General features: G+C 39.7%; 1 protein-coding gene across 1 annotated transcript in view; it reads left to right on the forward strand.

The window, feature by feature from the left end:
• Nucleotides 1–12,256, forward strand: part of LOC126457028 (glutathione S-transferase 1-like) — a 50,429-nt gene extending 38,173 nt beyond the window's left edge. The window contains exons 3-6 of the mRNA XM_050093005.1: nucleotides 177–235; nucleotides 3,107–3,245; nucleotides 9,337–9,483; nucleotides 11,995–12,256. Of these exons, the coding sequence (XP_049948962.1) occupies nucleotides 177–235; nucleotides 3,107–3,245; nucleotides 9,337–9,483; nucleotides 11,995–12,144 (495 nt within the window). The 3' untranslated portion in view covers nucleotides 12,145–12,256. The remainder of the gene's footprint in view (nucleotides 1–176; nucleotides 236–3,106; nucleotides 3,246–9,336; nucleotides 9,484–11,994) is intronic.
• The last annotated feature ends 1,132 nt before the right edge of the window (nucleotides 12,257–13,388 follow it).

Consider the following 13,388-nt stretch of genomic DNA (forward strand, 5'->3'; position numbering starts at 1 on the left):
ATTTCCAGTGGCACATGAAGATGCTGTGTAAGATTCTGAGAAAACTTACGGTGTGTAGTGCCTTACTAATTGTGTTTCTCTCTAATAATTATTGTTCCTCTCTAATAATTACTATTAATTCTAGCCCTCAGTACTTTCTACCTAAATGCTCATTCTCATTTTGGTTTCATTTGCAGATGAACCCAATGCACCAGATTCCAACCATCAACGATGGCGGATTCTTTTTGTCTGAGAGGTATGTTCACTTACATCTTATTAATCCCATATTGGATTGGTTATAAAGCATAACTCGTTTAATTGTACTTTTTGTTGAATTGATTTTTAATATTAGTAACGAATTCATATGTGGATGATGTGACTTGTGCTAGTATTTGACATTAGTTAAGTTCTCCTATCAGCGTTATTGTAATTACGTATCGTAAGCGGCATTTTCTATTTGTGATGAGTGCATTAGTTACCTGGACCTATTTCAGAATGTGTTAGTACGTTTGATGTATGAAGCTAGTATAAATTTTGATAGCTACAGTCTCCTAATATTTTCTTGAAAACTGTAGTAAGTATATGAAGCTTGAAAGATCTTTTATCCATGGTTATTTTGTTTGTGTTGAGTAGCATTGCCACTGTACACGTGGTAAAAAATTTTAAAAACCATTTATCTGGTTATAAAATAAATATTGCTGATAAAGAGATATATAGGTGCCTAATAAAACTCCCTAAAGGACTAAGTTGAAGGATTAAACTTTGGAGGGGGGGGGGAGGCAGAACTTCATTCACCTTTTATTGAGACAAAGTTTTATTCCTGTAAACAATTAATTCAAAGATTTTGCCAAATGAATGATTACCAGATATCTAAATAAGTTTGCCATTTAGACATTAATTGTGATACAGATACAGTCAGTAAAGGGAAGGAACTAGGATTAAATAACAGTTCTCTGAAAGTGTATCGTTACAGTGATTACTAGTTACATATGAGACCACAGTAGCCGATTGACACTAATGCAACCTTCACGGGATTATTGAACCATGAATAACAGTAGAATGATAGGATCAATCATTATAGATAAAACGGCAGAAGGCAATTGACGTCTATACAGATTTTTGAAATTATAGTAATGCGATTACAATAAAATGCTTTCGATGTTAAGTGTCTCGAAGAAAAACTGAACAGTGACAAAATCGACCAACAGGCATTAAATGACACACTTGTCGGCCGGCCCAATACTTCGAGCTATACAAGTCTCAGACCGACACTGTCTCACATACACTCCCTCAAACTGTACTAACTTTAAAACAGGTAACTGGTACTGAGTGTACCTGGAGCATAAACGGAACGTTGAAGTCCACTAAATAAGAAAGACGCACAAGGGCCCGAAGGCGTAAGTCAAACTCACAACACTGGCTCAGAAATACAACAAATCGTAAGAAATTGTTATCCAATAAATTGCGCGTCACACTACAATAACGAATACGCTACAACTTAAACTCCTTAAATAAATAGTCCTACCCTAATGAACCCAAGCCAGTGCACTTAGAACAATAAAAACATCAAACTAGCACCAAAACACGTTAAACAAATTGTCACTGCCTGCAAACAGTAATCGAATCACACTCAAACCCGAGGTATTTAAAACCAGCAATTCAAATCACACTAACATAAGATCACGTCAAGGAAAGGCATAAAATGATATATTAGCCTTACAATACTTACACGTCCTTGATGGACCCAAACATTCATGAGCACAGAAAGATCTGGTGCAAAGACCGTACGTTGGTGCATCGATCTGCTCAGTGATACACCGTGCTTTCTCAAACAGACTAAACACTAAGATTAAGAAATAATACACAGTGAGCCCCAAGATTTAAATGATAAACCAGATTATCGACGCCATCTGACGCTAACACAAATTACTACAATCAGATGTTTCGTAGAGGCGAACCACAAGAGAAATTGTACACAGGGTTCCGTGACTGAAAAATCAACCAGCAACCTGTATTAGGTTTATCACACTTGCTACACGAAGGGGAGACAATGCCTCACCAATGACGTGAATACAATGATATCATCTTGTTACGTCAGTTGAAGTCCTTGTCCAGCAGCATCGGAAAGGTAGGTCACGAGTCAGGAACTTCAGCATTATGCATCGGCTAACGACCACCAAACTTCTTCGCTACACAGTCCATCCAAAACGCGCTCAATACAGGCAGCGCCGACCCGAATGGACGTCTTCATCTCGACAGTATTCGCCGCCAAGGTAGCCGCACGTTCGTTCGGCCGATCCTCTCTCGTGCTCGCAACCTTACGACTACATCACGAGCACCGAAAGGGTACGATCTCTGGAGGAGAATCGATAGGACGAAAGCCTGCATCGCACACTTGCCTTATAGAGAGTAAGGTTAAAATCTTATATAATGTGTTACTTTTCTGTTCGGTCTTTCGTACAATACTTTGCACTGCTTTACCTCTCATAATTCATTCTACATTAATACTGAAAGTATCCAACATTTACACACTTTTGATTATTGATTTTATTTTCAATAATTTACATTTTCCTTCAGTTGGTGCATTTATTTTCAGTCTGTTGAGTGAGTAATATATTGCAACGTTTCCGTAGAGAAATTTACTCTCACAGTATATAATTTAGTAAGTAAGTAATAGGAGTACGATTTCGCACAGCAGACAGTGAAGACAAAGGAAGGAGTAGTGAACCTTATTAAAATCGTTGTCAGGTTCTATAGCACAGCCATAAATGATCATAGGTAAAACTAATACGAGAGATGCCAAAATAAATTTTTGAGTGAATGTTCATTAAAAAAAAAAGTACTTTTGGTTTTCAAGGATCTGTAAGGTTTAACCACTGGTGGGAAATAAGAGCAAAATGAAATGCGCTCCAAAGTACTGAAATATGCAGAGGAAATTACTCCTCGCATCATTTGCTTGTTATAAACGTACATAAAGACGGCAAGGGATCATTTGAAAAAAAGAAAAAAATCCTCGAAATTCTAAAATATTTGCAGTTACACAAAACAGGACCTTAGAAACATTTATAATATTTAAGACTTATTTTATCAAGCAATCGTATCTGATTTTGTGTATTTCATGTTTCAGTCATGCAATAGTGACCTATTTAGCGGACAAATATGCGAAGAATGAAAACCTATATCCGAAGGACATCCTGAAACGCTCGATAGTTCACGAGAGGCTGTTTTTCGACGTCGCGTTTTATAGTAAACTTATAACGTTTGTGGTAAGCATTTATGTCTCATTTTTCAAGTAAGTCATTCCCTTTACCAAATAGAGAAAACATAGACCAAGCAGATATTGTTGTTTGAGATGTGATGGTTTGGTAGTGTAAGGTGTTGTATATACAGGGTGACAATTATTGAACTATAAGGAAAAAAAACGTAAATTGGTTACAAACCGGGCGTACACACACTTTATTCAACATGTAAATATCCATACAGATATTCGGATTTATGTTATGTTCGATATGCCTGACATCATTGGTGGTGATGATGTGGCCAGACGAATAGCTAAATTCTGCACGACCCGCTGAAGTGTCGTAACGTCGATGCTGTCTATGACCTTTTGAATGGCTATTTTCAGCTCAGCAAAGGTTTTGGTTTTGGGGTTATTACTACACATCTTATCTTTAATATAGCCCCACAAAAAGGGGTCGTATGTGTTCAGATCCGGAGAATATGACGGCCATTAGCGGCTCATGCTAGTCCCCTCTGGGTACTCCAGAGCCAGAATGTTGTCCCCAAAGTGCTCTCCTACTTCGATGCGGACGAGCTTTGTCTTGCAGGAACCACATCTTGTCGAAATCATAGTCATTTTGGATAATGGGTATTAAATCATTTTCCAAACCTTTCACGTATAGTTCGGTAGTCACCCAGCCATCAAAGAAAATCGCACCGATTATTCCATGACTGGAAACTGCACGCCGCACACTCACCCGTTCTCGATCGCGAGATGCGGATTCTCAGTCCACCAAATGCGCCAATTTTGCAAACTAATGAACCCAACCAAATGAAAGAAGGCTTTGTCGCTAAAACAAACCAAACAGTGCATACTATTCCCAATCACACACCGCGGCCAACCGTGCGGTTTGAACTTCATAACACAAACCGTTCACAAGTTTGACGATTTTATTTCATATAGTTCAACAATTACCACCCTGCATTTTCTTACTGAAATGTTTGCAAGACTAACTTCAGGTGACCTTCGAACTAGCAACGCGCAGTTAAAAATGTATATAAGTAAGAGGACTAGAAATAAAATACATTGCTTCGATGCAATTTTATTGATGATGCTTAGTGAAAAATTGCTAAGTAGCAAATAGAATAAGTCATTTACAAACGATATGACGGAGATCATAAAGAGGAAACAAGATCAGTTGAGGTGAATGTGAAGAGAATAGAAAAGAAGGTAGCTTAATCGGTAAAAAATTTGTTTCTGGCAAGCCTAACAGTTATCCAGTGGAGCCAGTTTGGCACGGGGAACCACAGCTGCCTTTAGGTCCCTTGAGTTGCAGATGCTGAAACCGTCACGTGCTGCATTGTATCTACATCCCATATGTCAATCCTAGCGAATGCTGCCGCTCCTGCCACTGTTTCCCTAACCTCACATGCATTTAGACATATTACCTGGCAACTCACTCAGATTTTTAAGGAAAGGAAAATGCAAGAGGAATCACACCGAGTTTTGAACGGCCAACAACTGCAGCGAAAGGTGAGTGTAGGAGCCAGCTATCTCACCCTCCTTGCTCTGTCCGTAACTAAAAATGGGTAACACGGGCTATCTTCGATGCTCAGAGTTATACTAATGTACAGTTTACGCTACATGTGGTCTGTGATGAATAATCAAAAGCATCATCTAGCCAAATCGACAACCATATTCGTGTGTCGGTATATCTGGTCATTTTCTTAGTAGAGTGATAGGTGGTCGCATAAACATATTTTTGTAAGTGGACGTCAGTTTCGACTGAGGAAACGCTCGCTACCCCAAACATAATCTATAGGTTTAGTTTCTTCCTCCTACAACAATCCGTGTCAATGTCAAAATAACTCCATCGAGAGGTCGTGTGTCGATTGTTTTTCTCGTAGGTCAGGAAAATAAGCTAACGATCAGTTCAGAATCACTGCACAGTCGAAGAGATACACTATGTGATCAAGAGTATTCGGGGACCTGGCTGAAAATGACTTACAAGTTCGTGGCGCCCTCCATCGGTAATGCTGGAATTCAATATGGTGTTGGCCCACCCTTAGCAATGATGACAACTTCTACTGCCGCAGATATACTTTCAGTCAGGTGCTGGAAGGTTTCTTGGGGATTGGCAGCCCACTCTTGACGGAGTGCTGCACTGAGGAGAGGTATCGATGTCGGTCGGTGAGGCCTGGCACGAAGTCGGCGTTCCAAAACATCCCAAAGGTGTTCTGTAGGATTCAGGTCACAAGTCTGTGCAGGCCATTCCATTACAGGGATGTTATTGTCGTGTAACCACTCCGCCACAGGCCGTGCATTATGAACAGGTGCTCGATCGTGTTGAAAGATGCAATCACCATCACCGAATTGATCTTCAACAGTGTGAATCAAGAAGGTGCATAAAACACCAACGTAGGCCTGTACTGTGATAGTGTGACGCAAAACAACAAGAAATGCAAGCCCCCTCCATGAAAGCCACGAAAACACCATAACACCACCGCTTCTGAAAGTTAGTGTGTCACTACACACGCTGGCAGATGATGTCCACCGGGCATTCGCCGTACCCACACACCGACATCGGACCACCATATTGTGTACCGTGATTCGTCCCTCCACACTACGTTCTTTCACTGTTCAATCGTCCAATGTTTACGCTCCGTACACAAAGTGAGGTGACGTTTGGCGTTTAGCGGCGTCATGTGTGGCTTATGAGCAGCCACACGGCCACGAAATCCAAGTTTTCTCACCTCCCGCCTAACTGTCATATTACTTGCAGTGGATCCAGATGCACTTTGGAATTCCTGGGTGATGGTGTGGATAGATGTCTGTCTATTACACTCTACGGAACCTCTTCAACTGTCGGCGGTCTCTGACAGTCAGACGAGGTCGGCCTGTACGCTTTTGCGCTGTGAGTGCCCATTGTCGTTTCCACTTCAATATCACATCGGAAACAGTGGGCCTAGGGATGTTTTTAGAAGTGCGGAATCTCGCGTACAGACGTATGACACAAGCGACACCCAATCACGTGACCATGTTCGAAGTCCGTGAGTTCCAAGGAGCACCCCATCCTGCTCTCTCACGATGTCTAATGACTACTGAGGTCGTTGCTGTAGAGCACCTGGCAGTAGGTGTCAGCGCAATGCACTTAATATGAGAAATGTATGTTTTTGGAGGTGTCCGGATACTTTTGTAGCGTATTTAACCTTTATCGTTCCTTCCTTCCATCTCTTGATGAAGCACCTGAACCTCGTGAGAGATTAGCTACACGTCGGCACCAGGTTTCATCCCCTCTCGTCTTCGCATTTATCTTCATGCCAATGATAATACTAGAACATTGCTACACATTAGAAGCCCTAATCACTATCAAGCTGACGAGTTATACATATCTTTTTCTACTGGTTAAACAGTTTCTTATTCTTTTAGTTAATTTTATTATTCAATGTCTGGTGGCACTTGCCGAGGATACAAGAAAATAATCTCACAAGGAGCCTTATGGACTGTGCAGTGTCCCCCTAACGACACACGGAAGTCACAATCGAAATCAGTTGTAGTTGCCACACACTTCTTTATTACAAACATATTGCTCATAATACAGTAATCATAATTACATCAAAGCTTGTCTTTAAACAAAAATCTTCTATATATCGTTTTGCTTTCAACCATTTACATTAATTTAAACCATGTCCACGGACCCATAATTAATTCAATATGACTGACACATAAATCACACCTACTTCATGACTTACATGGAAACTCTTTTATCCATATTTTCATCACATCCAAGTTCGGAATTGAGACAGACAGTTATTTTTTAAGGCTTCTTCGGCCAATTTTTCGTAAACTAAAAACAATATTCATAAAAGTATCTTTCGTAAAATATGACTGACTTTACTAGCTCAGATAAGAGATCTGAGTTCGACAAACACCAATATTTTCAAGGTTTACTTGGGCAACTTTTCATTGACTAATGCAATGTTCATAAAATCTTGATTCAAAAAGTATGACTAACATAACTCACATCAAAGTTCTGAGTTCAACAAGCCACAAAATTTTTAAAGTTTACTCGGCCAACTTCTTGCATATACCAGGTTCGTATGATTTAATTACCAGTCCGCAGCTCGTGGTCGTGCGGTAGCGTTCTCGCTTACCGCGCCCGGGTTCCCGGGTTCGATTCCCAGTGGGGTCAGGGATTTTCTCTGCCTCGTGATGACTGGGTGTTGTGCGATGTCCTTAGGTTAGTTAGGTTTAAGTAGTTTTAAGTTCTAGGGGGCTGATGACCATAGCTGTTAAGTCCCATAGTGCTCAGAGACATTTGAACCATTTGATTTCATTACCTGGCTATAACGAGAAGATCTTCCCAAGAAGATCTTTCACTCTACATGAGAATTAGTGATGGACGAGAGCACACCAAAAGATTTTAACCAATACAATAAATACACGGGACAGGAAATGAAACGAAAAGGTACTCATCTTTGTACTGCGATTGAGCTTCAGAAACCATAACTCTCCAGCCTGAGACATGGTGAGGTGGGGGGGAGGGGGTGGCAGGGCTTTAAATATCACTCTGTCACCGTGGAAGTCCTATCCCAGTTTGCTCACGTCAACCACTGCCAGTTATCTTCATCATAAAACACATCAGTGGCAGACAATATTCTGAGGCATGAGATACGCAATACTAAATGCACAACTAGTTATCAATATCTTTCAATTATATACGCCACAAATGAAACCAACAAAATAAACCTCCGTGACTTACTTGGGCAGTCATGGCTCTTAAAATTTGGTTATCCAATCCCTTAAAATCCTCACTAAAATAATGGTAGGATAACCTCGGCGCACATTTAAAGGCCAGATTAAAATAACGACATAACGGGTGGAATTGGAAAAATACTTCAGCGCAGCTTGGAACGCCAGACACAGACTTACGCACTACTTCTAGCTACGTGTCTGTTTGGTGCCGTCGTTACACTTCCTTAACTGCCATCAAGGTATCAAGTGAAGACACGAAATTCAGTGATAAGCAACTGGAACAATTCCATATATTTTACAGTACACTTAAATATTTAGTTAATACGAACACAACCCACCGAATCAATTCGACGACTCCAATTCAGTCGGCCTGTGTAACTTGTAACTAAGACGACGGAACTTGGCCTTCCAACCTTGAGGAAATCCCCATCACCACTGACAGAAGATTTGCATTGTAACGGCTAAACTCGCAATAGCGTCTGGGCACTCTCCTCCGTCATGCCGACTCGGCATCTCGCCGTGCTGCATACAAACACAGTCCCACGTCACTCCACCTCACACTGCGGATACCCGCACACCGGCCAACAGCAAACCGCGCGCACTGCAGTTAAAATCCCCCGCCGCCAAAGATGTGAAGAAGACAAATAAGCATCGAAGTCGACTCAACGATGAAAAGACAATCGATGGGAACTGGCGCCAGAAACGCACCAGCTCCGATTGGTTCTGTTAGATATTCTTCTTATTTACGGCACTTGAATCTCAGTCTGCGGAAATCAGTTTCTTAAAGAAGCAGGATACAATTTCAAAAACACTTGAAACAATCGACTTTGACGTTTTTCGAGATCTGTTATGTGCAAAACATCACAAATAACGTAATTAAATCGCTCGTAGCTGGTGCTAATAACATCGCAACAGCATAAGTTGAGAGATACGGTAAACCTACAAGAAAAGATACATCGAATATTTAGATAAGACAATGAAGTTATTTGCATCTGAATATACGTTATGCAGAATGAGATTTTCACTCTGCAGCGGAGTGTGCGCTGATATGAAACTTCCTGGCAGATTAAAACTGTGTGCCCGACCGAGACTCGAACTCGGGACCTTTGCCTTTCGCGGGCAAGTGCTCTACCATCTGAGCTACCGAAGCACGACTCACGCCCGGTACTCACAGCTTTACTTCTGCCAGTACCTCGTCTCCTACCTTCCAAACTTTACAGAAGCTCTCCTGCGAACCTTGCAGAACTAGCACTCCTGAAAGAAAGGTTGTTTCCCCTTTCACTCATTTATTGCATAGCCTGAGCCTTATCTGAGACTCTAATTACATTAACTTTTAATGAAGATATCAAGTCAGTTTTTGCAGAATACATCTCTGTCTTCAGAAAAAGGAGCCGAGCGACGAATTGAGGGACAACTTAGTAGACGGCCTGGAGACTCTGGAACGCTTCCTGACCACCAACAAGTTTCTTGCCGGGGACAACTTAACCATTGCTGACTACTGTTGCTACTGTACAATCACATTCCTTGACGTAAGTAATTTCCCTCGCCACTAGAACGCCATGTTCTCTATCAGTATGCAATTGTGGGGAGACAGTACCGTTTGTTTTACTCCTTACAGCTACTCCATTCTAAACTATACTATAGTTTTCATGTTCAGAATATTCTATGAAAGTTTAATTTTTTTTTTACATTTTCCCAAATTCTTTATAATTGCGCCCTTTCTCAGACATGCAATACGTTTCTGACCGCAAATTCGTGTAATAAATTATGCAGATTTTGAAGATAAGGTCTCAAATATCCCATCAACTAGGTATTCACATTTGTCTTCTGTGACTCGTCTGCTTAGATGAAAGATTTTCCTTAATTTTATGTATTAGCATATATCCATAACTGTATCAACTGTATCTATTTAACAAGATTTATTTTAACCACAATGGCTTTTCAGGTCCTGTATTCTCAATTATAGGTGCAGTCACTTCCAATTTAGACCTCAGTTTTGCAGGTTTCTCCAGTAAATATGAAATGATTTACACGAAACAAGCGATCTGTCCTACTAGAAAAACAACCACATGTTTTAAGCGCAAACCACATTACATCAACTAGGAACGGTGTTTGGGTACTAGTTGAAGCAGTAAATCTTGTTTGTTTCAGTGTAGAATTGGTTAAAAAATATATATATACAAACTTAGGACTTACAATGAATCTTACACAGTGCTGCAGATAGCCGCACGGTACATCAAACTTAATATCACGTTCCTTTTTTATAACTGAAGACTTTTCTCGTATACGATGAATATTTATAGACAAAAACTTACATTGATTGAGGTGCTGCACGTTGAAGACTGATTCAGTCTGTTACCTAAATATCTTAGGTATTTAAACTTCATTTTGGTCTTCTTGCAAAACGACTACACGTTCGAAAGTAAGAAACATCTCTTTCACTTGCAATGTTGCTTTATCAAATTTCTGTGATCTACGTAGTCTTGAAAGCCATTGTCGATTATTTAGGGAAGACGGTATATGTTCCTTTAGTTAAAGTAGTAAACTCTTGGAGTGCGGTTTTAGATTATTACAAATAATCACCACAAGGCTAATAATCTGTGCAGCATGCATTATAGACGTAATTTTGGATACAAATGGATGTTTTGTGAAGTCTGGCTAACCATATAATTTCAGCAATAGATACTTCAGAGACCGAGTATTGAACTGTGTATATGTGTATTAAGTTTTGCGTGACTATTTTTGTCATCTTATTATAGTGGTTAGGTCCTTAATCTCGTGTTACATCACCAAATCTCCAAACGCACTGTGTAACATTTGGTAAACTTATAATACCTCAGATGCTGGCTTAGCGTTCATGGTAATATGGTATGAGAGTGACAGCTTTATTGCGTATTTTCCATGAAAATTTGTTAGCCCTCCACGTGGCACAAACATATATGGAAACACAAGCTGTAATTTTTGTAAGTGAAGATGAAAAATCTTCCTGAAATGTGATCCAGTAGACGGAGGTTTGCAGATTTTCGTCGCCGATGTGGGAAAGAGTTTTCTGCTCTCCTCGGACATAAATTCTCAAAATTTGATAGCTGCAGCAGATGCTTATCTTTACGCATTAAATCAGTAATTTCTTTTTGTTCAGCAGTTAGTGAAGGAAATGTAAGGCTTTTAAGTGGAAGCAGAAGGAACTCATTATGCAGAATCGCTGAAGTATCAAAATCATCTAAGGAGCTTTAACCGGGAAACGACACAATCGACGATTATATAGTGCTGTTTGAAAATTACTTTGCGAACTCAGGCGCATTGCTACCGTGGACGGAAGGTTACGCCTTGAGCCAACTTCAGTTAAGGCATCGTGTTACATGTAGTCGGACATTGCTGCCATTTGTGAACCAACCTCAGTTTCGCATTTGTTTACTGATTAACCTGCTTCTTTAGTGATGGGATACTATAGAGTCATCTAGTGACTCGTGTAAATCCCTGTATCATATTTGTTAGTAGTGGCCCAGAAAATGTTGGGTGAACAGGTCGGAGGTTCTGGTAGATAATTATTCAGTGAACCAGAATATCCTTTCTTCATTGTGTTGTTTGAGGAGTACACTACGTTAGTTATAAAAATACGATGTCTAGTCGTCCGTTGACGCCTTGGCCTTCAGTACCATGTAGCCGCCTGCCATGGGCGCTGGTGAATAAATTCAAATTTTTCGTTAAGAGTACAGAGGAAGGGAATACCTATCATTTGTCAAAAAGAAATTATTATCTAACGCGACTGGACCTGTACTTATACCATCACGAAACGTTTCTTTCCTAGACTCTGGTACTGGAGAGAATGGTGCTACGGACTTTCATCAATTTTCGGGATCATTCCTTTTCCTGTTGGCATTTGCAGACCAAGCTCTTTATTCGTTAATCTTTCGAGTTTTCTTCAGCTGTGAAATTTTTACACTATGTGACGAACACATTCTGTACTTTCTATTCTATTGTTTTTTGGGCGCAACGAATCATTTTAATATCAACATTTTTTGTTTATTTTTCTATTTCAGTTTCCAAAAAAGGGTAGAGTAGACCTCTCGAAGTACAAAAATATCAAGAGGTGGATGGAACTACTACAGAAGACTAGTCCCTTGTTTAAGAAGTACGACCAGATCCGCGAGAGGGCGATACAAATATACTTGGAAGATGGAAAGTATTAGATAGCCCTTTGATTTTCTTAACAAATAAACCCTGGATCGTTGGAAATATTGTACTACTGTGCTGAAAAGTTTGAGCAATGCAACTGTAAATAAAAAGAATACAATAAAACTGTAAATATCTTCATATCATCATTAGTAAAGAATAATTACAGGTGTTCCAATTGTTTGTATGATGTTGTCAGTGAGAGTTTTAGAGTGGCGCCTGAAGTTGGTGGTACTGACGCAGTAAAAAGACAAAGTGATATAAGAACTATTTCGTTGACCCTAGACAAGACAGCGAAAGCATTCGACACGTGTAAAATTATAAGCACTTTTATGCACGAGGTCAGGTTTTCAGTAACTTTTCAGCGACTACCACTGAACCACGGATTGATTAGCTTCCCCAGGGCATGTGTTCGTTGTTAGCTGAAGTACGAAGTTATCCACAATTGTTAACTGGTAGACATAAGGACGAAAATAACTGGTTCTCTAGTGTGCATCATATAAACATCTGTAAAACCTGTCCGCTCTTTGACAATCATCGAATAAACGTTACTTAGAATGTACATACAGAGACCCTTATACACAATAAAGACGATAACCATCAAGAACAAACTCATAACAGCTATGATGGACGATTGACACAGGTATGAAATAATGGTCAGATTGTACAATTTCGGTCACCCGCTATCAGCTATTATGTTTGCAGACAAAGAGAGAAAACACTTTTGAAGAAGATAAAAGGGATATATGTTACATACGTGGCTTGGTTTTTTAACTGACAATACGTGAAATCATTTCTTACCATGTGCATCCAAGAGTTTCCTTTGTCTTTGTGTAGAAAAAGTCAATAACTGAAAAGAATTTCTGATACACGTTTTACAGTCCATTCGTAATCAATCTCCAATGTGGGTACTGGAGCGAAATAATATTTTCTGCTCTGCTAATTTATACACTGTGGCCCTATGAAAATACTTGTACTTAGTATCCTAGAAAATGCATATTCTGCTGTACTTTAGCTTCAAGTGTCAAATTGTGAAGACGTTAATCATGTTTCCTTCCTTTAAGATAAATGTAGATCGATTCCTAAGTCTGAATGTCTGTTTTCAACAGGTAGCTTATCAATTTTCCTATTAACCCCTTTACTGTCTAATATATTTCTCCATAGTCGACCCTATATTTACTATTTAAATTTACGAAAATCAGCACCTGTCGTTTTATACACTTTTCTCAACTTTATATATTTTTTATAGGAACTTTTTATA

This window comes from Schistocerca serialis, chromosome 2, assembly GCF_023864345.2.
Source record: "Schistocerca serialis cubense isolate TAMUIC-IGC-003099 chromosome 2, iqSchSeri2.2, whole genome shotgun sequence".
Classification (NCBI taxonomy): Eukaryota; Metazoa; Arthropoda; class Insecta; order Orthoptera; family Acrididae; genus Schistocerca; species Schistocerca serialis.